The sequence below is a fragment of the Perissodus microlepis genome, chromosome 9 (assembly GCF_051167445.1).
Source record: "Perissodus microlepis isolate ML-2025 ecotype Zambia chromosome 9, ASM5116744v1, whole genome shotgun sequence".
Lineage (NCBI taxonomy): Eukaryota > Metazoa > Chordata > Actinopteri > Cichliformes > Cichlidae > Perissodus > Perissodus microlepis.
The window spans coordinates 28,944,351-28,966,954 of NC_140469.1; the positions used below are offsets into that span (position 1 = coordinate 28,944,351).

Genomic DNA, 22,604 nt, shown 5'->3' on the forward strand with positions numbered 1-22,604 from the left:
TTAGTATCAAGTTCATTTTCTTGTTGATGCAGAGCCAGAATTTAGATATTTTTAGACAATCCCATAGAAGATGCATGTAAGTTCCATCTGCTGTTTTATATTTGAGAAAAAATGTTGAAAGATCTTTAAAATCTTTTATTTTTCCTTAAACTTGCTGTAGGTATTAAAACTTATGATTTTGTGTTTAAGATGTCGAAACAATTAATTTTGGGAATTAATTTTTTAAAGTTGTGGTTTCATTTGCTCAGAGTTCATCAACGTTTTCCTGATACAAGGTGGGATGGATCCATGCTTTTATGCTGTTTAAGACAAATTCTGAAAGCTGAACGTTGCAGAGATTGAGACCCATTAGACCAGGCAGCATTTTTCAATCTTCTATTGTCCTGAGTTGTGGCCTCAGTTTCAGTGGAAGTTGAACCCAAGTACGGTCTTCAGCTGTGGACTGGCCCATGGACCCGCCTTTCCTCCAGGAACACAGGTACACATCCTGGACAGGGAGGAACGCCGGTTTGAAACCAGAGTCAAGGAGACCATTTACGTCAAAAGGGAAAATGATAGGTTTGTAGCTTGAACCTATTCGCTGGAACGTTGAAGACAATATAATTACACAGCAAAGCAAGACACGAAGTAGGCAAAGTTCTTCATGTTTCTCGTGCACGGGAGAGAACCGGACAAACGCCATTCCTTCGCTTGACCCCAGTTGCTCTCGTCCGCTCCCCCGTAACACTGCTCTTTTATTGAGGTTACATGAATATGCATAGGTTCATTAACATATGACGTCTACATACAAACAAAGAGTACCTTGCCTGTGTGTGTGTGTGTGTGTGTGTGTGGGGTCAGAGTGTGACCCCATAAATGACTTCCCTATACCTGCCGGTCTGGAAGTCCAGCAGTTCATCTAAACAAAAGGCACTTAGCCTAAAACAGATATAGACACGTTTATCCTACCATAAAACAATAAGACAAGGTACGACCTCTTCCCATGCTCCCAGGATGTAGGTGTGCACACAAAGTTTGCAGACTATTAAGGATCAAACCTCTACCAATCTAAAACTAATTATAAAACTCTAAGCATATATAAGTAGATATTTCTAAGCATAAATGACAATCAACAATACAAAACCTAACAGAAAGACTCTGAATCAAGGAGGGGACTTTTATTTCCTTTGCAACGTCCATTTAAATTTCCATTTAAACACAGACAACAAGTAACTAGATTAAGCAAAGTAGGAAATGGTTTGCCCCTTCTCATCAGCAACACCTGGACAGAATTACCCTTGACCTTAAATAACCCCGTACCTACCTCTGCCATAACCAGTACATAAAATGAAATACAACCCTCTAGTGGTGATAAAGACAGGGAAATAAGAAAAATGGCTCCTACACACCAGCTCCTAATTACATGAGCAGAGGTCATAGTAATTATCGAACTTAAAGGAGCCATGATGAATTCGACTATTATGTGATAAGAACAAGTAGTCTGATGTCCTGTAATCATGATGACGCTAAAATTTAAGAAACAATAAATAAAATAAGTTTTTATACAAAGTATCGGTTCAGTATCGTCGATGCCACCCTGAATTTCACTTGGTATCATATCAGAAAGGAAATCAGTGGTATCGCACATCACTAGTCATGATACATCAATACAATATGCATAAGAGGGCAAATCATGTTTAATTTATACATCATTCTACCAGTAATCTAGTTCATCAGTTTGTAGCTTGACAAAACTAAGCAAAAAGGAATTTTTGCCACAGGTTTTTCAATCAATTTTGTTAATTTTGTTTCCAGATAAGAGAGGCCAGACCTTTCTTATCCTCTGTGTTTAATCTGGACCTTGGGACAGCTAAGAGCATCTGATCCACAGACTTCAGTGATCTTACAGGAGTGAACAAATTTAAAAGATCAGAAAGGTTTGAGGGTCCTAACCCATGCAACGCCTTAAAAACACATAAAATCTTAAAATGAATTCAAAACCTAACTCGCAGCCAGTGTAAGGATGCCAGTACGGGAGATATGTAGTCTTGGTTGCATAAAATAAGATAACCTTTATTAGTCCCACGCGTGGGAAATTTGTTTTGTTACAGCAGTGGACAGTGCAAAGTTGCATAGAAAATTTTAAGAAAAAACACTGGAATAATATATCCATAAGATACTGTACACAATAGAATAAAATAAAATACTACATGCAATTGAATAAAATAGAATACAAATACTATTTACAATTGAGTATAATACAACGATGCCAGAAAGAGTATTGCACATGTGTGGATGTGTGTGCTTGGTCAGTTGAAGTCTTTGTTGTGGAGTCTGACAGCAGTGGGGAGGAAAGACCTGCGAAATCTCTCCGTCCCACATCGTAGATGCCGCAGCCACTGAAGGAGCTGCTCAGTGCTGTCAGTCTCTTGCATTGGGTGGGAGATGTTGTCCAACAGGGATGACAGCTTAGCCACCATTCTCCTGTCACTCACCACCACTACTGGGTCCAGAGGGCATCCTAGAACAGAACTGGCCCTTCTGATCAGCCTGTTCAGTCTCTTCCTGTCCCCAGCAGAGATGCTGCCGCCCCAGCAGGCCACACCGTAAAAGATGGCTGAGGCCACCACAGAGTCATATAAGGTCTTCAGGAGTGGGCCCTTCACTCCAAAAGACCTGAGTCTCCGCAGCAAGTACAGCCTGCTCTGCCCTTTCCTGTAGAGGGCGCCTGAGTTATGAGTCCAGTCCAGTTTATTGTTCAGATGAACACCAAGGTACCTGTAGATGTCCACAGTCTCGATGTCCATACCTTGGACCTCAGTGGTTGCAGTGGGGGATGTTAGTGCCTGCGGAAGTCTACCAGCAACTCCTTGGTTTTACTAGTGTTGATCTGGAGGTAGTTCTGCTGGCACCAGTCCACAAAGCCTTGAGTCACTTCTCTTTAATAATAATAATAATAATACATTTTATTTATAGGCGCCTTTCAGACCGTCAAGGTCAACTTACAGTAACATGTAAACAATACCATAAAAAACATAAGAAAAATGTATATATCGCAAACATGGCAGATAAAATTTAGACATAAACAGTCATAAAAGTATAAAAGCAAATATAAAAACTGAGCAGATCAGGTGTATGCAATTCTAAATAGATGAGTTTTGAGCAGTGATTTAAAGGTGATGTACTTTTGTACTGTACTCCTTGTCGTCCCCATCAGTGATGAGGCCGACTATTGCAGAGTCGTCAGAGAACTTCTGCAGGAAGCACTGGGTGGAGTTGTGGGAGAAGTCTGCAGTGTAGATGGTGAAGAGGAACGGTGCCAGAACGGTTCCCTGTGGGGCCCCCGTACTGCAGACGACCCTCTCCGACACACAGCCCTGAGTTCTCACATACTGTGGTCGGTCAGTGAGGTAGTCCAAAATCCAGGTGACTGACGATATCATTGACACGAGACAAAATACTCCACAACTTTATTAGTGCAAAAAACCCCATCAATGTATTTTCACATAAACAAGCATCTGTTTTTTATGTGCATTACAGTTATATAAAAATTAACAGTGCAAATGCAAATTCTTTGCTGACAGTTTAACCAAAAGGCATTTCCAGTGGAAATTGGCCAACATATCTTCAGCATAACCATGTATAATATCCACAAAACTTAAAAGGAGGTTATACACACACAATACGGTAATATTATGTTGAAGCACAGTTTTTATCACCCGCGAGGCTCCTGCCTACGATAGCCGTAATGCTCCAACAATCCATCAAGCGATGCGGATTCGTAGCTTAGAAAAGTCATACTAAAACATTTTCGAGCGCCGTGTACCACATAAAATCGTTTCCAGGTCAGTAAACACAACCAGAATTCATACATAAGACACACAGGATTATAAGTGGCACTGTTGATTTTCAGAAAAATCAAAGGATTGATTTTAAGTGTGCCGTATTTTCCAAAAAAAACACGGTAATAACGACGGCCCGCTAGCATGCGCTACCAAAAATAGTGCTTTGTTGTGTATCTGACAGAACAAAGCCACACCACTGAAGTTGCAGCCTTTTTGCAAACCAGTTTTTGCTGCTAGGCAAACTGAAGTGGGTCCAGTGATGAGCTCATCAGGTGCCAAAGCTGAGCCAGGACCAGCCGCTCCAGGGTCTTCATCAGGTGGGATGTCAGAGCCACCGGCCCATAGCTGTTGAAGTCCTTGGAGTGAAGTCTTTCCAGAGCTGCCTCAGGCTCAGGTTGAGGAGGTGCTCCATCACCCCACACAGTTGGTCTGCGCAGGACATGACAACCCTTGAGCTGATGCCATCTAGACCTGCAGCTTTCCTGGCTTTAATCCTCCTCACTTCCCTCCTAACCTGGGTGGTTGAGAGAGGCAGGATGGAGCCTTGTGTTAAGTGTGTATCAGATGCTGTTGTTGGGGGTGGGGAGGAGTGACCAGGGTGAGTAGAGGAGGTGTTAAGTATCTGAGGTGTCAGAGGTGGAACAGCAGCAGTGGGGGTGGGTGAGTCTGCAGCCGATGTTGGAGACTGCCTCATGGATGAATCAAACCTGTTGAAGAAATGATGCAGTTCATTTGCCCACCTCACATCCCTGCCAGGCAGAGAGTTCTGACCTTTGTGCCCCGAGATGGTTCTGAGGCCTCTCCAGACTTCGCCAACATTGTTTTGTTGTAATGCATGTCCCCAGGCTGTCGATGTCCTCTCCGTGGTTTCACAGATCACCTCCCACACAGTAGACTCAAAACAGTCATTAAGAGCCTCCTCGCTCTCCTCTGACCATCTCTGCACTGTGCGGGTGGCTGGTGGCTCCCTGTGCACTAAGGGCTTATGCACAGGGACAAGGTGCACCAGGTTGTGATCAGATCTGCCCAGGGAAGGGAGAAGTGATGAACTGTATGCCTCTTCTGCACTGACGTACAGTAAGTCCAGTGTTTTATTGTCTCTGGTTGAGCATGTCACATACTGTGTGAAGGTGGGCAGTGTGGAGTTCAGAGAGACATGATTAAAGTCTCCTGATATGAAACGGCTAAAGGCTCAATGTCTCTGCTGCAGAGTGGTTCTTTTACAGTGATGTGCCCGGGTTTACACCATCTGTCATTCACAAACACTGCCAGCCCCCGTCCTTTCCTCTTACCTCTGTCTCTTGTCCTGTCCACTCGCAGTAGCTGGAATCTCGGTAGCGTCACGCTCGTGTCCGGAGTTAGCGGTGTTAGCCAGGAATCCATTAGCATCATGATACTACATTGCCGGTATCCCCTCTGTGACCAGGTTAGCGACGTGAACTCATCTATCTTATTGAGTAAAGATCTTATGTTTCCAATGATTACAGAAGGGAGAGATGGTCTATAGCGCATCTCCTTGTCTGCCGACAGCGCTCCCTACCAGCACGACACCCACGTCTTTTCTTTCTCAGCTTGATGGGAATGTCATGTCTGTCCACCGGCAGCACTGCTGCGGGATGCAGCGCCAACAGCTGATCCCTACTGTAAACAAAGGATCCATGTGCCGGGTTCCCAAACATGGGTGAAAAGAGTGGAAAAATCACCAGAGTAAAGACTATTACAAAAGTCGAGGTGAGATGAAATGAAGGCATGGATAGCTATCTCAGAGTCTCTAAAACAGAGAAATGGCTTAACTTTTGCAAGTAGCTGAAGATGAAAGAAAATGGTCTTGATGACAGCATTAATATGTTTATCAAATGTTAGATTAATATCATAAATCACTCCTAGGTTCCTCGCAAGGGCTTTTTAAAAAATAAATTCCTAAGGGGCCAAAGTCGTAGTGGTCAGAGTTTTAATAGTTTTGCAATTTTCATTAGTTTTTATTTTTATTTAGTTTTGACTTCAGATTTTCAATTTTATATCAGTTTTAATTAGTTTTTACCAATTGTTTGCTAGTTTAGTTATTTTTTTGAAAATCCTTAGTTTCAGTTTAGTTTTGATTAGTTTCAGTTATAGTTTTAGTTGTTTGCAATAATTAAGTGTAACAAAATCCCAGTTTCATCATATCAGTCATTCTCTTCTGCTTATCCTTGGGTATGTTGCTATTCCAGCTACCATACCCTGCACCCTGGACAGGTCGCCTGTCTGTCGCAGGGCTAACACGCAGAGACAGACAACTCACATTCCCACCTATGGGTTCTTTAAATAAATAAATAAATAAATAAAGGCAGATGAACAACCATTGATACCAGGCAACTATAAAATGTATATCTTGGCCCCAATGAGACTATTAACTCTTGCAGCACCGGGTGTTCGTAATTTTGGTTCAAGGGAACTGATAAACTTTTTGAAGGCAATTGACTCACACAGTTATGTAGATATCCCAGTCCTGTTGTCTCGGGATGCATCACGCTGCCTTGCCTGAGGTTAGCTTCTGTTTTCTGGGGATGAGTGTTGAGTGTGCTCCCTTACCTTCTCAAGGTAAGCTAGGTTAGCCTTCTTGTGTGAGCTTTTCAAGTGCACTTTAAGGTTTGTGGGATTTTCTTCCCTTTAGAAATGTCCCTCATAATTTGTCTCTTTCCACTACAAGACACTTGCTTTATCCAAAACACAGTCATATTCAAAGTAATCCCAAATTGGACTCTGGCGCTTTCTCCCGACTTTTCCTGACATGATTCTGCGCGTGGACGGAGCAGCAACACAGACGACTCGACTAACGTACTTGCCACCTGCTGGCATAATGAGACAGCAAGAAAAAAAATCTGGAAACTAAACTTCATTTTCACCCTTGACTATTGTATGACACGCACACATCAATGAAAACTAAACACATTTTTGCTATAAATTCAGTTAATTTTAGTTAGTTTTGTGAACACTCATTACAGTTTTAGTTAGTTTTCCTTTTTTTGTTTTTATTTTTATTTCCGTTTACGAAAATGTTTTTTCACTTCTAGTTTTCGTTATTTCGTTAGTTTTCGTTAACGATAATAACCTTGGTCGTGGTCACAGGGACCAAACACAATGATCTTTGTTTTCTGTTCATTTAAACTGAGAACATTTAAAGCCATCCACGCCTTAACATCCTCCAACCAATCCAGCAATCCCTTCAAAGGACTCACAGATTTATGTTTCAGTGGCAGGTAAATCTGCGAGTTGTCTGCATAACAATGGTGTGAGATGCCATGTTTTTTAAAAAATTGAGCACATACGGAGGATATAAATTGAAAAGAGAACTGGGCCAAGAATGGACCCCTGGGGGACCCCACAAAAAATTGAGGGTTTTGAGGACAATGTATCCACTAATCTAGCAGAAGAACTTTGGTTAGACAGGTAAGATTGAAACCATTCCAATGCTGACAGTTGAAATAGTTTTATTAACTATGGCGAGCCCTCCAGCCTGGCCAGTAGTCCATGGCGACTTCAGATATTCACAGCCTGGAGGGACAACTTCCGAAAGCGAGCTTAACTCACCCAAGTTTAGCCAAGTTTCCGTCACCAGAAGAAAATTTCAGCGATGAGTGGTGAAGAAGTCATTCAAAATAAAGGTTTTTGGGGTTTTTTAGCACCTCGCATTAACCAGAGCCAATCTAGCTAACACAGGGTTGCTAGCCAATTCCAATAGGTGCACCAATTCCAGGGATCGCCCGGAGATGAACAACTTGATCTCCAGGGCAAATTTGTTCAGAAGAGTGTAAGGATTAGCCGTTGGTGAAGCAGCCATGCAATTTTTGAATTTTACCAATACACTGCCCTGTTTCCCTCGCCTTCTTTGACATTTCTTCCTGGTGGGATGGCATTGTGGATCGCACCGGAGGAACAGTGGTACAGTCTCGAACACAGGTGGGATATGAAAATCCTCACGTCCTTGGGCCAGTCGGAATTGCTCTACCTCAGTGGCTCTAATATTTAGTAGCAATTGGAAGTCATAAACCAGAAGTGTACAGACATTTTTGAAGAAAACAGATGTAAACAAAGCTAGCAAAAACAAAGCAGGTAACAGCTGACGGCAAGCAGCACACACAGGTGCCATCAAATATCTATCCCTAAATCCATCTACAATCTGGACACCACAGGTTCTGTACAGCATGAGGGTTAATAAACCGTACCCAAATCAATATAATGTGTAAATTGATTTATTCTTGTACCTCTGTGCCACAGTGGCTGGATTCTTCACCCCAGTGAAGAGGTTATTGTTATTGCCTGATTTTAGTAAATTGAGCCGTTTGCTCTTTGGTACCAAAGCATATCACAGAAAGGTTAATTCTAAAAATCAAAATTAGCTGTATGGTAGCGGCAATACATGAAAAACCACAGGACCCACCATACAAGCTAGTTTACGAGCAGTTTTTACAAAGATTATATTATTTTTTTAAAAACCATATGCAAATGCCCAAAGTCTAACAACACAACCGCTACAAAAATGTAACTTTTATATGACCAGATTTTCGTATACTTCATTTAATAGTGTATTCCTCCCCAGCAGTAACTCCTACTTTGTCTGCTATTCTTATGAGGAAAAATTATCCTGTATGACTCACAGTGAATCCTGGGATATGCTGGGCCACAAAGGATACACCCAACCAATCCTTGAAATCTGTGGAAAAGTAGGACACATTCGTCACCACATTCGGAGGACTCTTCGACTTTGGAAAGCCTTCATCGCATCGTTGTGACATAATTGCCTACAAATACGGCATTTGAAGTATCAACCCCCTGAATTTGGACACAGTCTTCCTCTCCTGGTGCATGCTCACTTTTTTTGACGGTTGGCAAATAAGGAGGTGGGGCATTGCTGCCACTAACTAGTGTGGACCAGAATTCACTCTTACCAAATAATAAAAAATAGATGTTAAAAAAACAACAACAACCAGACAGAAAGATAATAAATTCCCCTCTCGCCCGTGCAGGTGGTTTATCCTTCAAGCTCAGGTCCTCTAACAGAGGCCTGGGGCCTTGAGGGTCCTGTGCATCCTAGCTGTTCCTAGGACTGCGCTCCGATCTCCGATGTTGTTCCTGGGATCTGCTTGAGCCAAATATACTGATGCCACAGTAGGTTTCACATTACACGAAAAGAAGAACAGGAATAGGGAATTTAATTTAAACTTACATACAGTACAGACTTACATTGATCAGTATTATAATTATGTACAAATATATACAGATGCATCAAAGAATACAGCCAGTCAAACCGGGGTAGCATTTGTGGTCCCTGAAAAGGATCAATGATGGACCGTCAGTATACACTGGAGAAATGCTTCCAGTACTGTCAGCTGTTCAGTGGGTAGAAGACATGTGATTGTTACAATCAGGCATTTGTTCAGACTGAAGCTCTTCATTGGCCAGTTTACAGTGTAGCCACTCAGAAAGTAGAGCAGATGTACTAACAGAGGTTCAGCAAACATTTAACGAAATACACATGATGGGACTTATAGTTGGCTTTTTATGGATTCCAGCTCACTATGGAGTCAGAGAAAATGAAACGACAGAGTTGTGAAAAAAGCCACAAAACAGGGGTTAACTGACCTGGCTATTAACTTCTGTCAGACAGAGATAACGAGTATAATAAGGCAAGAAATAAAGGAAACATGACAAAAACAGTGGGAGGAAGAAAGGAGGGGACGATGGTTGTATAAAAATTTAAGGAGGGTAGGAGAAATGAGAAGCACAGGAAGGACTAGGAGAGAGGAGGTGGTCATATCTGGAATAAGATTTGGACATACTGGTTTGAAATCTACACTATTCATGACAGGGAAACTTGATACAAGGAAATGTGATTCCTGTGGACGAGAGGAAACTAGAACATGTTATATTACACTGATTCAAAATCTCAGTGACATAAAACTGAAACTGGATCTTATTGATTTACTGAAAAAAGACTCAAGAAGTGAAAGTGATCAGGCCTTATTCCAGTTTTTTAAAAGAGAGTAAATTGTCCACCAGTTGGTGGCGGTAATACACTATTTTGGTGTTTGACAACCGCCAATAAACGATGTAAAGAAAACGACGAGCCTTCCGGGATGACAGACGGAGCTATTTTTTCATCCAAAGCGAGTAAAATCGTGAATTTGGATGATAAAACAAACTAAACCACCGTTTGGATCGATATCTGCATCGATCTGCCCACCCTTGTCTCCTGGATCGTAGCTGAGATCAGCGTGAACCACGTGGGTCTCTGCTCCCTGATCTGTTTCCTGTGTTTGGAAAGAGTTGCAGCTTCATCGCGGAGTTTCTCTCGGTTTGTGGGCTCATCTAAAGGTAAGCACCGAGCTAACTTTACTGTGAGTTCAGTTCATGTTGAGTTTAGCTCCTGAATGAGGTCTTCTGCTGCTCTCCTCGGTGTCTGTTCACAGTTTATTGTGAACACGTTAAGAGAAGAGTGAGAGAGTGTTTGGAGAAAAACACCAACTAATCATTAGCTCAGCATGCTGGGAGAAGTTGGAGCAGAAAAGTCTTTTCATTGTCCCTGCAGCTGTTTTTCTGCCTGCACCAAACCTCTACAGCCTCATTTCTATTTGAAGTGATAACAGGAAATCAGAGCGATCTGCTGCAGTATCAGGGTCACAATAAACTTTATTGTCCAGCTGCTGTGGATGAACACATGAGAGGAAGTGAACTCCTACAAAGTCTCATTTTAATGAGTCTGGCTGCTGTAAAGTGATGCACAGGAAGATGTTAACAAAAACTAATGAAACAGAGATGAAAGTAAACAGTGTTCATATTTGAAAGCACAGAGAATAAATATATATTGTGCTGGTTAATGTGCAGCTCTTGGTGATTTGGTGAAATCATGTTTTTAATCATGTTGTGGATTGAATGTTGGGTTTTATTTCATTTTGTCTACAGAAGTTTTTCCCACCTGTGATCGTTCAGATTGATTTGTTGGGTTGACTTGAATCATGTGAAGGTTTAAAGCTGCACTTCCCCCAAAAAGAATAAAATATAATCGTGAAGAATGTAATAATGTCTTCCTGTGTCAAACACAGCTGCAGTCAAAGCAGGAAGGAAAGCACTGAAACCACTGATCAATGACCATGAGTACTGTGGGAAATATAAATGTTGCAATATTTCAATAAGTGCCATATTAATCAAGAGGCGATAGAAGGTTTAAACTGGAAGACATTTAAAGTAGTCTTTTGCTTGTAACTGCATACGTGCCTGCGCAGATTAGAACAGGATGGACTCAGGATGTGTCATATACGATCATGGGGCCTCACAACGAGAAACAGGAAACAGATGGAGGTGAGAGAGTGTTGAAACCGTTAGTGAGGAACAAACATCAATACTATAAAAGGAGTTGCAGACAACTGTCACTCACCGTCACTGGCGCATGTTATGTTATCTGCTTACGCATGAAGGGGCGTGAACCCTGACATATAAAACTGTATATTGAAGTGCTTCCTCTTTGAGATCTACTGGACTACGCTGAGGGTGGTGTCGTGTACATCTCCCACATATGTGCTTACAGCCTTCCCTGTATCATAACAAAGTGTATAATCCCCAATCCACCTTTAACATGGTCCTTCTCCCAAACCTTCAAATAGGACTTTCTGGCCCTGTCATAGTAAAGGGCTGCTTAGAATATTAGAGCCAATGTCACAAAGTTCCTCCTGAAGTATAAGTGAGTGAGAGAGTTTCCTCACTTTGCAGCACAACACGTCTCACAAGATTTCTACAAGCAATCAGAGTGAAATTTGTACTTTGTGTTGTCAGATGAACATATGAGACACTTTGACTCTTCAGTGCAGTGTGGAGCCTAACAAAGATCTGTTTTGTGTCCCCGCTGATCAGCAGGAGGAGAAGAGTCTGACGGAGCAGCAGAGGAACATTTTCAGCCATCTGGACTCAGCTGAGTCACTACAGAGGAAACAATGAGCTCAACACAGAAGGTGAGGAAAATATCACAGTTTCACCAAATAATCAGTCACGTCTCAAACTCTCATACTCCCAACCTGTTATATGACTGTGTTGTATATTATGTTGTTTTTTAGAGACCACAGCACATGTTAAAATAAGGAAGGTTTATTCATCAAAATTATTAATATTCAAATGGACATAACAGTTTTTGTCAGTTTTACCCCTGATATAGGGCTGGGCGATATATCGAGTTTTTTTTAAATATCGATATATTTTTATACGAGATATAAGATGTGACAACATCCTTTATATCGATATAGTCTATGTTACGTTATAATTATAGTTGTGGAGCCACAAGTTTGCCTCTCTTTCGTCCACTTTTGTCTTTACGCATCGTTACTCCGCCTCGCCTCTCCTTCACTGAACACAACTCCCCCTCCTCCCCCATCGCTTCACCTGCAGGCAGCGACAAGATGGACACGGCAAATCTCCGTTAACGAGTTACTGCGCATCGCCCCGTGCGTGGGGCTGGACGGTGTCAACGTGTTAATGAGCTAACCACGCTAATGAGCTAACCTCGCTAACGCCATGCAGCCCAGAGGGGCTGCACAGCCTAGAATCCTTTCATTTTCTCAAAAGTTGACAGTGTGCCTTATGTATGAATTCTGGTTGTGCTTGATGACCGCGAACTGATTTTATGTGGTACACAGCGCTCAGCAATATGTCAATAAATGTTTTAGTACGACTTTGGTAAGTGACGGAGCTGCACCGGCTTGATGGATTGTCGGAGCATTACGGCTGCCGAGGAGCCTCGCGTAGTAATACGTACTGTGCTTCAACGTAATATTACCGTATTGTGTGTGTATAAGGACCATAAATGGCACCTGGAGCGGATTTCAAACTCCAGGCTGTCAGTCACGCAGTAGAAGTTGGGAACAGAGCAGCTGTGAAATCTGTCTTTGTTATTATGCTCAGCGTCTTTTAGTTTACACTTTGCCTGCACAATTGTGAGCTTTTTGTTATGGACAAAAACAACATAGTTTTCTTTTATTTATGGAGCGTTATTATTTAATAAATGCTCATAATTTATTTTTGAGTAATTTTTTTCATGTACATGTCTATGCTGTATGTTAATAAAAGTGCCTGTGTGACATCTGGGACACAGCTTTGACTAAGAACTCTCTTTTTGTTCTTACTTTATGGCTTTAAAAAAATATCGAGATGTATATCTTATATCACCATCCAGCTAAAAAATATCGAGATATGAATTTTGGGTCATATCTCCCAGCCCTACCCTGATACTGCTGGATAAACAGAAACTCACTCAGGAACGAGGTCACACAGAGCTCAAGTTTTCACTTGTGAGGGGGAAGCAGTTGTCTCCAACCCACTTCAACTTGCTTTCCCCCTGCAGGTTGTTTTTATTGGTTACACACATGAATATTCATAAAGCTTGTTGCTGTATTACCTATGAGAAACTACTATAACTGGTTACAAAGTGATTGTGCTGTGCAAGCGTGATTATACATTGTGTCAGCATCATGAGCTTCAGTTTAAATGAATCTCTGCTACACTTGATGTAATCTAACTCTGATATGAGCACCACAGTCACTGTGCACCAGTCACACACTGTTCTTTACTTTAAATCCATCACATTTCAGCAAACTAACCTGTTTATCCTTGTGGAGATCCAGAAATTCTTTTATTGCTGCCATATAACTTGCATCATTATAATTGCATTAATAACATTCTTTACAGCATTATTTCATCTAATAATATTTCTCACAGTATTGATATTGCATTACAGTTGTTTATTGAAGATGTTCATTTGAGGATCCTTCCATTATGTTAACTTTTATTACAAGTACGGTCAGAAGTATTTCATACACATTGCATATTTGTGCTTATTTTGAGTTGATGTTCGGTTCATTAAGGGTCTTAAGCTTCACTGGCGTGACTGTCCAGGTGATACATGCTGAGGGAAACTAGAACATAGAAGGATGATTGCATGCATGCTTACAATACATATAACACATATAATCTAGGAATGTGTCAGGCCTGAGGCCTTAACTCATTTGGTGTCTCACTATATTTTACTCTACTTGGCAACAGATGACCAGAGTCAATAATTAGCCCCAGAGACCCTGAGGGCTTGAAGTTTATTACCTTGTATGGAAGGTGTTATAGAAAAGAGAAGTTCTATGTCTGTTTATAGCCATTAAAGATGTACAAGATGTACCATTAACTGTGACTAATGTCTGGAACCTATTTTAATCTGTAATTGACGCCATGGGGGGGCGTGTACCCCACTGCTTTATAACTGTCCACAACATGTAGTTTGGTCAGAAGACATATGTTGATGTTTTCTCCGGGCTGTTAATAAACTCACCGTTTGATTGCACTTTTCTGGGGCCTCCGTGGTTTGTGACACTGCTCTACATTGATCGATTTCGCGACATCCTGCACTAACCTGCAGAGGATCTTCATGCAGTCTTTAAATAACACAATTAGTCTGCCTCAGATTGATTTGCAGCATCTTTCAGTTTATGAAAAAACATAATGTCACATGTACAGACCCAATGTCTGATTTCAACACATGAGGACTTACATGTAAGCTTTAATCTCCAGTTGATCAAATCCCACTGAGCAGTCCTTCCCTTTAAATCTAACCTCTCTTCTTCCTCTCCTGTCCTGTGTGTCTTATCTTTCTCCATCTCTGAGTGAAGTTAGCTCTCTTTCTTTTCTCTCCCTGTGATGTACAGCAGCTGGACCTTTAGCCAGCAACACACTGTGAGACAAACTGCACACAAACAGTTTGTGTGTTTGCTGATGTTTGTTGATAGAAACGCTGCATTTGAAATTACCTGTTTGTTCAGGTGCTGTGCAAAAAAGAAAGAAGAACAACGTCTCACTGTAACTCCTGACTATGACTCACAGTTTTGCCTCTTTCATCTCTTTTTATGTTTCATACCCTGGTGATTAGTACACGATCAGGATTGTCTTTCATGTGTTACTTTTCAGGCTCTAGTTGGTTTGATGTTTGATGCCCTTAGTGATGAAATAACTCCCCTCAAATTTCTCAAACCAAAAGTAAAAAAGACTGTTTTGAAAATGTAATGAGTAGAAAGTCCAATTGTTTTAACATAGGGAGTAAAAGTAAGAAAAATAATTTTAGAGTGTTTGAACAGTCATGAATTATTTTTAACACCAGGTTGGATGTAATGTGTTTCTACTACCAGTAGGTGGGGATAAGAGACCTTTAAGGTGTTCGGTGCCACACTCCACCTTCAGGTTTAAAACTAGTGTTAATGGAGGGAGTTTGAAGGTTCAGTTTGTTCCACGACTACATTTCACTCACTGCCTCTGTTTGTATCTCTGTCACTGCAGGACCAACATGGAGCGAGAAGTCAGCGCTCTCAGGAGGCCGACAAACCTTACAGAAGAAAGAGAGAGAAAACATACACCTGTGACGATTGTGGGATGGGTTTTACTCTGAAGGCTAATCTAAAACAGCATCAGGTCATCCACACTGGAGAGAGACCGTTCAGCTGTGACTTGTGTGGAAAGTCTTTTTCCTTGAAGGGTTCCCTAAAAACACACCAACTCATCCACAGTGGAGTTAAAGCGTACAGCTGTGATCAGTGTGGCAGAGGTTTTACTCACAGTAGCAGCTTACAGAGTCATCTAGTTACCCACTCTGGAATTAAGGCATACAGCTGTGACATCTGTGGAAAAACCTTCAGCCGGTTAGGGAACCGAAATACACCCCTACGCATTCACACCGGACATGATGTGTACTGCTGTGAACAGTGTGGCAAACACTTTGCTAAACACACAGACTTTCAACGCCACATGTTTACCCACACTGAGGAGAGACCTTATAAATGTGACCTGTGTGAGAAGACTTTTAAAGCTCCACATTACCTGAGACGACACCAACAGATCCACACCAGAAAGAGACTCTCCAAGCGCAGTTACTGTGAGGTATGTATTTATATTTTTATCTTGTCATTTTAGCCTGACTGTTTGGAACAACTCTTCAAATTAAATTGTGTTAGCATGTTAGCAATTCTACTGCATGGAAAAGCAGCTCTGAGGCACAGTTAATCTGCCTCAGATTGTTTTGCAGCATGTTTCATAATCTGAAAAAAAACCCCATAATGTCACATGTACAGACCCAATACCTGATTTCAACACATGAGGACTTACATGTAAGCTTTAATCTCAAATTGATCAAATCCCACTGAGCAGTCCTTCCCTTTAAATCTAACCTCTCTTCTTCCTCTCCTGTCCTGTGTGTCTTATCTTTCTCCATCTCTGAGTGAAGTTAGCTCTCTTTCTTTTCTCTCCCTGTGATGTACAGCAGCTGGACCTTTAGCCAACAACACACTGTGAGACAAACTGCACACAAACAGTTTGTGTGTTTGCTGATGTTTGCTGATAGAAACGCTGCATTTGAAATTACCTGTTTGTTCAGGTGCTGTGCAAAAAAGAAAGAAGAACAACGTCTCACTTTAACTCCTGACTATGACTCACAGTTTTGCCTCTTTCATCTCTTTTTATGTTTCATACCCTGGTGATTAGTACACAATCAGGATTGTCTTTCATGTGTTACTTTTCAGGCTCAAATCAGTTTGATGTTTGAAACCAAAAGTAAAAAGTCTGCTTTGAAGATATGAGTAGAAAGTCTTTTTTTCTTTGGGGAGTAAAAGTAAGGAAAACAAGGAAAAAATTATTTTAGAGTGTTTAAACAGTCATAAATTATTTTTAACACCAGGTTGGATGTAATGTGTTAGAACTACCAGTAGGTGGGGATAAAAGACCTTTAAGGTGTTTGGTGCCACACTCCACCTTCAGGTTTAAAACTAGTGTTAATGGAGGGAGTTTGAAGGTTGAGTTTGTTCCACGACTGCATTTCACTCACTGCCTCTGTTTGTATCTCTGTCACTGCAGGACCAACATGGAGCGAGAAGTCAGCGCTCTCAGAAGGCCGACAAACCTCACAGAAGAAAGGGAGAGAAAACATACACCTGTGACGAGTGTGGGAAGGATTTTACTTGGAAGTATGAACTAAAACAGCATCAGGTCATCCACACTGGAGAGAGACCGTTCAGCTGTGACTTGTGTGGAAAGTCTTTTTCCAGGAAGAGTACTCTAAAAAAACACCAACTCATCCATAGTGGAGTTAAAGCGTACAGCTGTGATCAGTGTGGCCGAGCTTTTACTCACAGTAGGTACTTACAGAGTCATCTAGTTACCCACTCTGAAATTAAGGCATACAGCTGTGACATCTGTGGGAAAACCTTCAGCCGGTTAGGGAACCGAAATACACACCTACGCATTCACACCAGACATGTTGTGTACTGTTGTGAACAGTGTGGCAAACAGTTTATAACCAACACGCAGTTACAACAACACATGTTTACCCACACTGAGGAACAACCTCATAAATGTGACCTGTGTGAGAAGACTTTTAAATCTATACATTACCTAAGACGACACCAACAGATCCACACCAGAAAGGGACTCTCGAAGCGCAGTTACTGTGAGGTATGTATTTATGTTTTTATCTTGTCATTTTAGCCTGACTGTTTGGAACAACTCTTCAAATTAAACTGTGTTAGCATGTTAGCAATTCTACTGCATGAAAAAGGCTGCATCTGAGGCAAAGTTAATCTGCCTCAGATTGTTTTGCAGCAAGTTTCATAATCTGAAAAAAAGACATAATGTCATATGTACAGACTAGAGATGAACCGATCCGATATTACGTATCGGTATCGGTCTGATACTGACGTAAATTACTGGATCGGATATCGGAGAGAAATAAAAAATGTAATCCGATCCATAAATATCAAAAAAGCACCTCACAAAACTTGCGACATGGCGTAACTCGGCTCATAACCGTAGCACGTGGCAGCAGTATGCATCACGTGATAGAGTGGTTGTGGCGCGCGGGACCTGTCTGCGGTCTGTTTGAGCATTTGGAGCCTCGCTACCAATCCAGCATTTCATCTCCGAGGAAGTTTTCCCAGAGAGAAGTAAAGCAAGTGTGTAAGTTCATCTCTGAATGTTTGTAAAGCATTCCCGCGTTAAGCTTAACAACCGATATATGGAGCGACTGCCTCTTCTCTCTCCCTCCCTCTCCTGCTGCTACTTCAATCATGAAACTGATTAATGATCAGCTGATCGTCTCTCTTGTTTGTTTTTGGCCCACTTCGCACCAGAAAGAGGAAACCAGCGGCTGAACAACTGCAGCACGTTTAAGCTTGATAAGCTGTTGTTAGAATTTATTTATGTTCCACACCAGGATCTTTTTCTACGTAGCTGACGGCTGTAACTGTGCAGGGGCGGATCTAGCAAAGTTTAGCCAGGGGGGCCGATAGGGCATGAACAGGGAAAAGGTGGCACAAAGACATACTTTTCTTTCTTATTCTCATTTAAAATGTCTATCTTTTAATAAATAATTATCTGAATCTTACACCCAAAGTTTTAATCTGATGTAAAATGTATAGAAGTTCATTGTTGTATATAGTAACTATTAAGTCTAATATACCCTAGTAAGCTATACTACTTTTTCCTTTCGGAAGGTACCATCTGTGCAGTCTGCAAATCTGTTGAAGAAAGATGTTGAATCTATTTAATTTTTCTTGAAAAATAATTGATTTCCGTGCAAGGATCATGAGGTGGAGGGTGGGTGGTTCCCATTTTTTTTTGTTTGTTTTGCTGGGAGTTGTAGAACTTTATTAGTTAGGTTGCTTACTCTTTAAAATACCAGAATAGGGAGGATGGAGCAGGTTTAAGTTTATTAGATTGATCAGTATTGCTGAACTATGAAATATTTTGGATGCAGTGTATTTTTTTTGTTTGTTTTTTTACTTGAGCATGAACTTATACAAAAAGCAGCAAGATATTAAAAAACAGTTTTATTGATTTAAAACACACTATATCGGATTCATATCAGTATCGGACATAAAAAAAAGTGGTATCGTGCCATCTCTAGTACAGACCCAATGTCTGATTTCCACACATGAGGACTTACATGTAAGCTTTAATCTCAAGTTGATCGAATCCCACTGAGCAGTCCTTCCCTTTAAATCTAACCTCTCTTCTTCCTCTCCTGTCCTGTGTGTCTTATCTTTCTCCATCTCTGAGTGAAGTTAGCTCTCTTTCTTTTCTCTCCCTGTGATGTACAGCAGCTGGACCTTTAGCCAGCAACACACTGTGAGACAAACTGCACACAAACAGTTTGTATGTTTGCTGATGTTTGTTGATAGAAACGCTGCATTTGAAATTACCTGTTTGTTCAGGTGCTGTGCAAAAAAGAAAGAAGAACAACGTCTCACTTTAACTCCTGACTATGACTCACAGTTTTGCCTCTTTCATCTCTTTTTATGTTTCATACCCTGGTGATTAGTACACGATCAGGATTGTCTTTCATGTGTTACTTTTCAGGCTCAAATCAGTTTGATGTTTGAAACCAAAAGTAAAAAGTCTGTTTTGAAAATATAATGAGTAGAAAGTCTTTTTTTCTGTGGGGAGTAAAAGTAAGGAAAACAAGGAAAAAATGATTTTAGAGTGTTTAAACAGTCATAAATTATTTTCAACACCAGGTTGGATGTAATGTGTTAGAACTACCAGCAGGTGGGGATAAGAGACCTTTAAGGTGTTTGGTGCCACACTCCACCTTCAGGTTTAAAACTAGTGTTAATGGAGGGAGTTTGAAGGTTCAGTTTGTTCCATGACTGCATTTCACTCACTGCCTCTGTTTGTATCTCTGTCACTGCAGGACCAACATGGAGCGAGAAGTCAGCGCTCTCAGGAGGCCGACAAACCTCACAGAAGAAAGGGAGAGAAAACGTACACCTGTGACGAGTGTGGGATGGGTTTTCCTGCTAAGTCTAAACTAAAACAGCATCAGGTCATCCACACTGGAGAGAAACCGTTCAGCTGTGACTTGTGTGTAAAGTCTTTTTCCTGGAAGAGTGCTCTAAAAACACACCAACTCATCCACAGTGGAGTTAAAGCGTACAGCTGTGAACAGTGTGGAAGAGCTTTTACTCAAAGTGGCCAATTACAGAATCATCTAGTTACCCACTCTGGAATTAAGGCATACAGCTGTGACATCTGTGGGAAAACCTTCAGCCGGTTAGGGAACCGAAATACACACCTACGCATTCACACCAGACATGTTGTGTACTGTTGTGAACAGTGTGGCAAACAGTTTATAACCAACATGCAGTTACAACAACACATGTTTACCCACACTGAGGAGAGACCTTATAAATGTGACCTGTGTGAGAAGACTTTTAAATCTCCACATGACCTGAGACGACACCAACAGATCCACACCAGGAAGAGACTCTCCAAGCGCAGTTACTGTGAGGTATGTATTTATATTTTTATCTTGTCATTTTAGCCTGACTGTTTGGAACAACTCTGCTCATTAAACTGTCTCAGCTAGGGGTGGGTTTTGATAATCGATTTACCGATTAAAATCAATTCTGGCTTGGATAACGTGACATCGATTCATTAAAATCCTGAATCGATTTTTTAATATAATTTTATTTTGCCCAAAATGCCCGAATCTCAGGTGAATCCTCAGAAAATTTCGACAACCACCAAACAGCTCAAACAGTAAATGAGAGGAGGAACACGGATTCTGCACAAAGACGTTAACACAAAGCGCGGATCAGAATCAGTGAGATGTCGCCTTTCTCACCTGACGGCACAGACACAGTCGGGGCTGAAAGCTTGCAGCTCACTGATTCTGATGTTTCGGCAATTCTACTGCATGAAAAAGCAGCTCTGAGTGATTATTCAGATTTTCATTTCAGTTATGTTCTTTATTTCAGGCGACGTTCAGGATAAAAATGGTGAAGGACTGACTTACACTGTCTTTGTGTCTTTGTTTAGAAGCAGAGCGACACAGATGGATCCAGTTCTCAACCCTGTCATCACTGTGGTGGTGGGAAAGACTTTTGTTGTGACCTCTGTGGAAAAACTTTCAGTCACCATACACCCTAAAAGTACATAAACGTAAACACACTGGAGACAAACTGAAATACTGCAAAGAATGTGGTAGAAGCTTCACCACTTCAAGTGAATTAAAACGACATGAACTCATTCACAGTGGGACAAAAAAGCACCTCTGTGATCAGTGTGGGCCATCTTTCATTACTGCAAGTGAGCTTAAAAGACACAAACGAGTCCACACAGGAGAGAAACCATACAAGTGCAGACACTGTGACAAAAGATTCTCACAATCGGCTAATCGTAACTATCATGAACGTACACACATGGAAGGAAACTACAGCTGTGACCAGTGTGACAAGAGCTTCAGGAATCTCAGTTCATACTCCGAACACAAACGATCCCACATTACTAATAAACTGTTTCACTGTTACCAATGTGCCAAAACATTCACTAAATTATCTGCTCTGTGCAAACATCAGCGTGATCACTCAGGGCTGAAATCACTCCCATCATAGTAAATCTGAAGAGACAGAAAGATCCTCTTCTGGTTTCAGGGTCAGACTCAAATCCCTTGAGATCAGGCTCCACAGAGTTCAGAGTGAATCTCCTGTAAAGATCTGATGAGGCAACTATGAATGAAAATGGTTCTCTAGTCTCATTTTAAGCTTTCTAAACTGTTCTGCTTCAGTGTTCATGTCGAGTGGTTTTCTTTGTTCCAGCAGTTGGATGAAGAAGTTTTAGCTGTGATTTCATTTCCTGTATTTCAGAGTAAAGACTGAAGTGACAAATGGAAACATGTTTACAGTCAGTCAGATGAACTGTTTTCAGTGGCACAGATGGAGGTTTATCAGAGGAGGAGACTTGGCTGTTCTCCACTCACACTGAACAGGGTTCCTGCAGCTTATTAAAAATCTGACCTGAAAGTTATTAAAAATTTCCTTGTAACACTGAGTTACAGTAGGGGGGCTGCTCCGTAATCCAGTTCAATAACACATCTTCTGACATTAAACATAAGCTTATTTAATAACGTGGATCTCTTTTTGTCCAGATTTTTATTCAGAGGCAGCAACTGTGGTAAGAATTGACCCGAATCTTTACAGATCTTACAGTTTAGTATCAAGTTCATTTTCTTGTTGATGCAGAGCCAGAATTTAGATATTTTTCGACAATCCCATAAAAGATGCATGTAAGTTCCATCTGCTGTTTTATATTTGAGAAAAATTTGAAAGATCTTTAAAATCTTTTATTTTTCCTTAAACTTGCTGTAGGTATTAAAACTTGTGATTTTGTGTTTAAGATGTCGAAACAATTAATTTTGGGAATTCATTTTTTAAAGTTGTGGTTTCATTTGCTCAAAGTTCATCAACGTTTTCATCATACAAGGTTGGATGGATCCATGCTTTTATGCTGTTTAAGACAAATTCTGAAAGCTGAACGTTGCAGAGATTGAGACCCATTAGACCAGGCAGCATTTTTCAATCTTCTATTGTCCTGAGCTGTGGCCTCAGTTTCACTGGAAGTTGAACCCAAGTACGGTCTTCAGCTGTGGACTGGTCCATGGACCCGCCTGTCCTCCAGGAACACAGGTACACATCCTGGACAGGGAGGAACGCCGGTTTGAGACCAGAGTCAAGGAGACCAGTTACATGAAAAGGGAAAGACTCTGAATCAAGGAGGGGTCCTAAGGGGACTTTTTTCCTTTGCAACGTCCATTTAAATTTCCATTCCATTCCAGTCTTGGTTGCATAAAATAAGATAACCTTTATTAATCCTACGTGTGGGAAATTTGTTTTGTTACAGCAGTGGACAGTGCAAAGTTGCATAGAAAATTTTGAGAAAAAACACTGGAATAAT

General features: G+C 41.1%; 1 protein-coding gene across 1 annotated transcript; it reads left to right on the plus strand.

Annotated features, from left to right (window-relative positions):
- The first annotated feature begins 345 nt into the window (after nt 1-345).
- On the plus strand, nt 346-22,046 carry LOC146380725 (uncharacterized). Its single transcript, XM_084940039.1, has 6 exons — nt 346-10,178; nt 11,712-11,809; nt 15,165-15,761; nt 16,731-17,327; nt 19,564-20,160; nt 20,691-22,046. Exons 2-6 carry the CDS (start codon nt 11,792-11,794, stop codon nt 20,799-20,801), a joined length of 1,920 nt encoding a protein of 639 aa, XP_084796165.1. The 5' UTR covers nt 346-10,178; nt 11,712-11,791; the 3' UTR covers nt 20,802-22,046.
- Nucleotides 22,047-22,604: the final 558 nt, after the last annotated feature.

What these genes read in the sequence shown, in the direction of transcription:
- LOC146380725 (XM_084940039.1), top strand. An exon ending in CCAAGCGCAGTTACTGTGAG is followed by an intron (nt 15,762 to 16,730) that starts GTATGTATTTAT and finishes CTGTCACTGCAG; the next exon opens with GACCAACATGGAGCGAGAAG. An exon ending in CGAAGCGCAGTTACTGTGAG is followed by an intron (nt 17,328 to 19,563) that starts GTATGTATTTAT and finishes CTGTCACTGCAG; the next exon opens with GACCAACATGGAGCGAGAAG.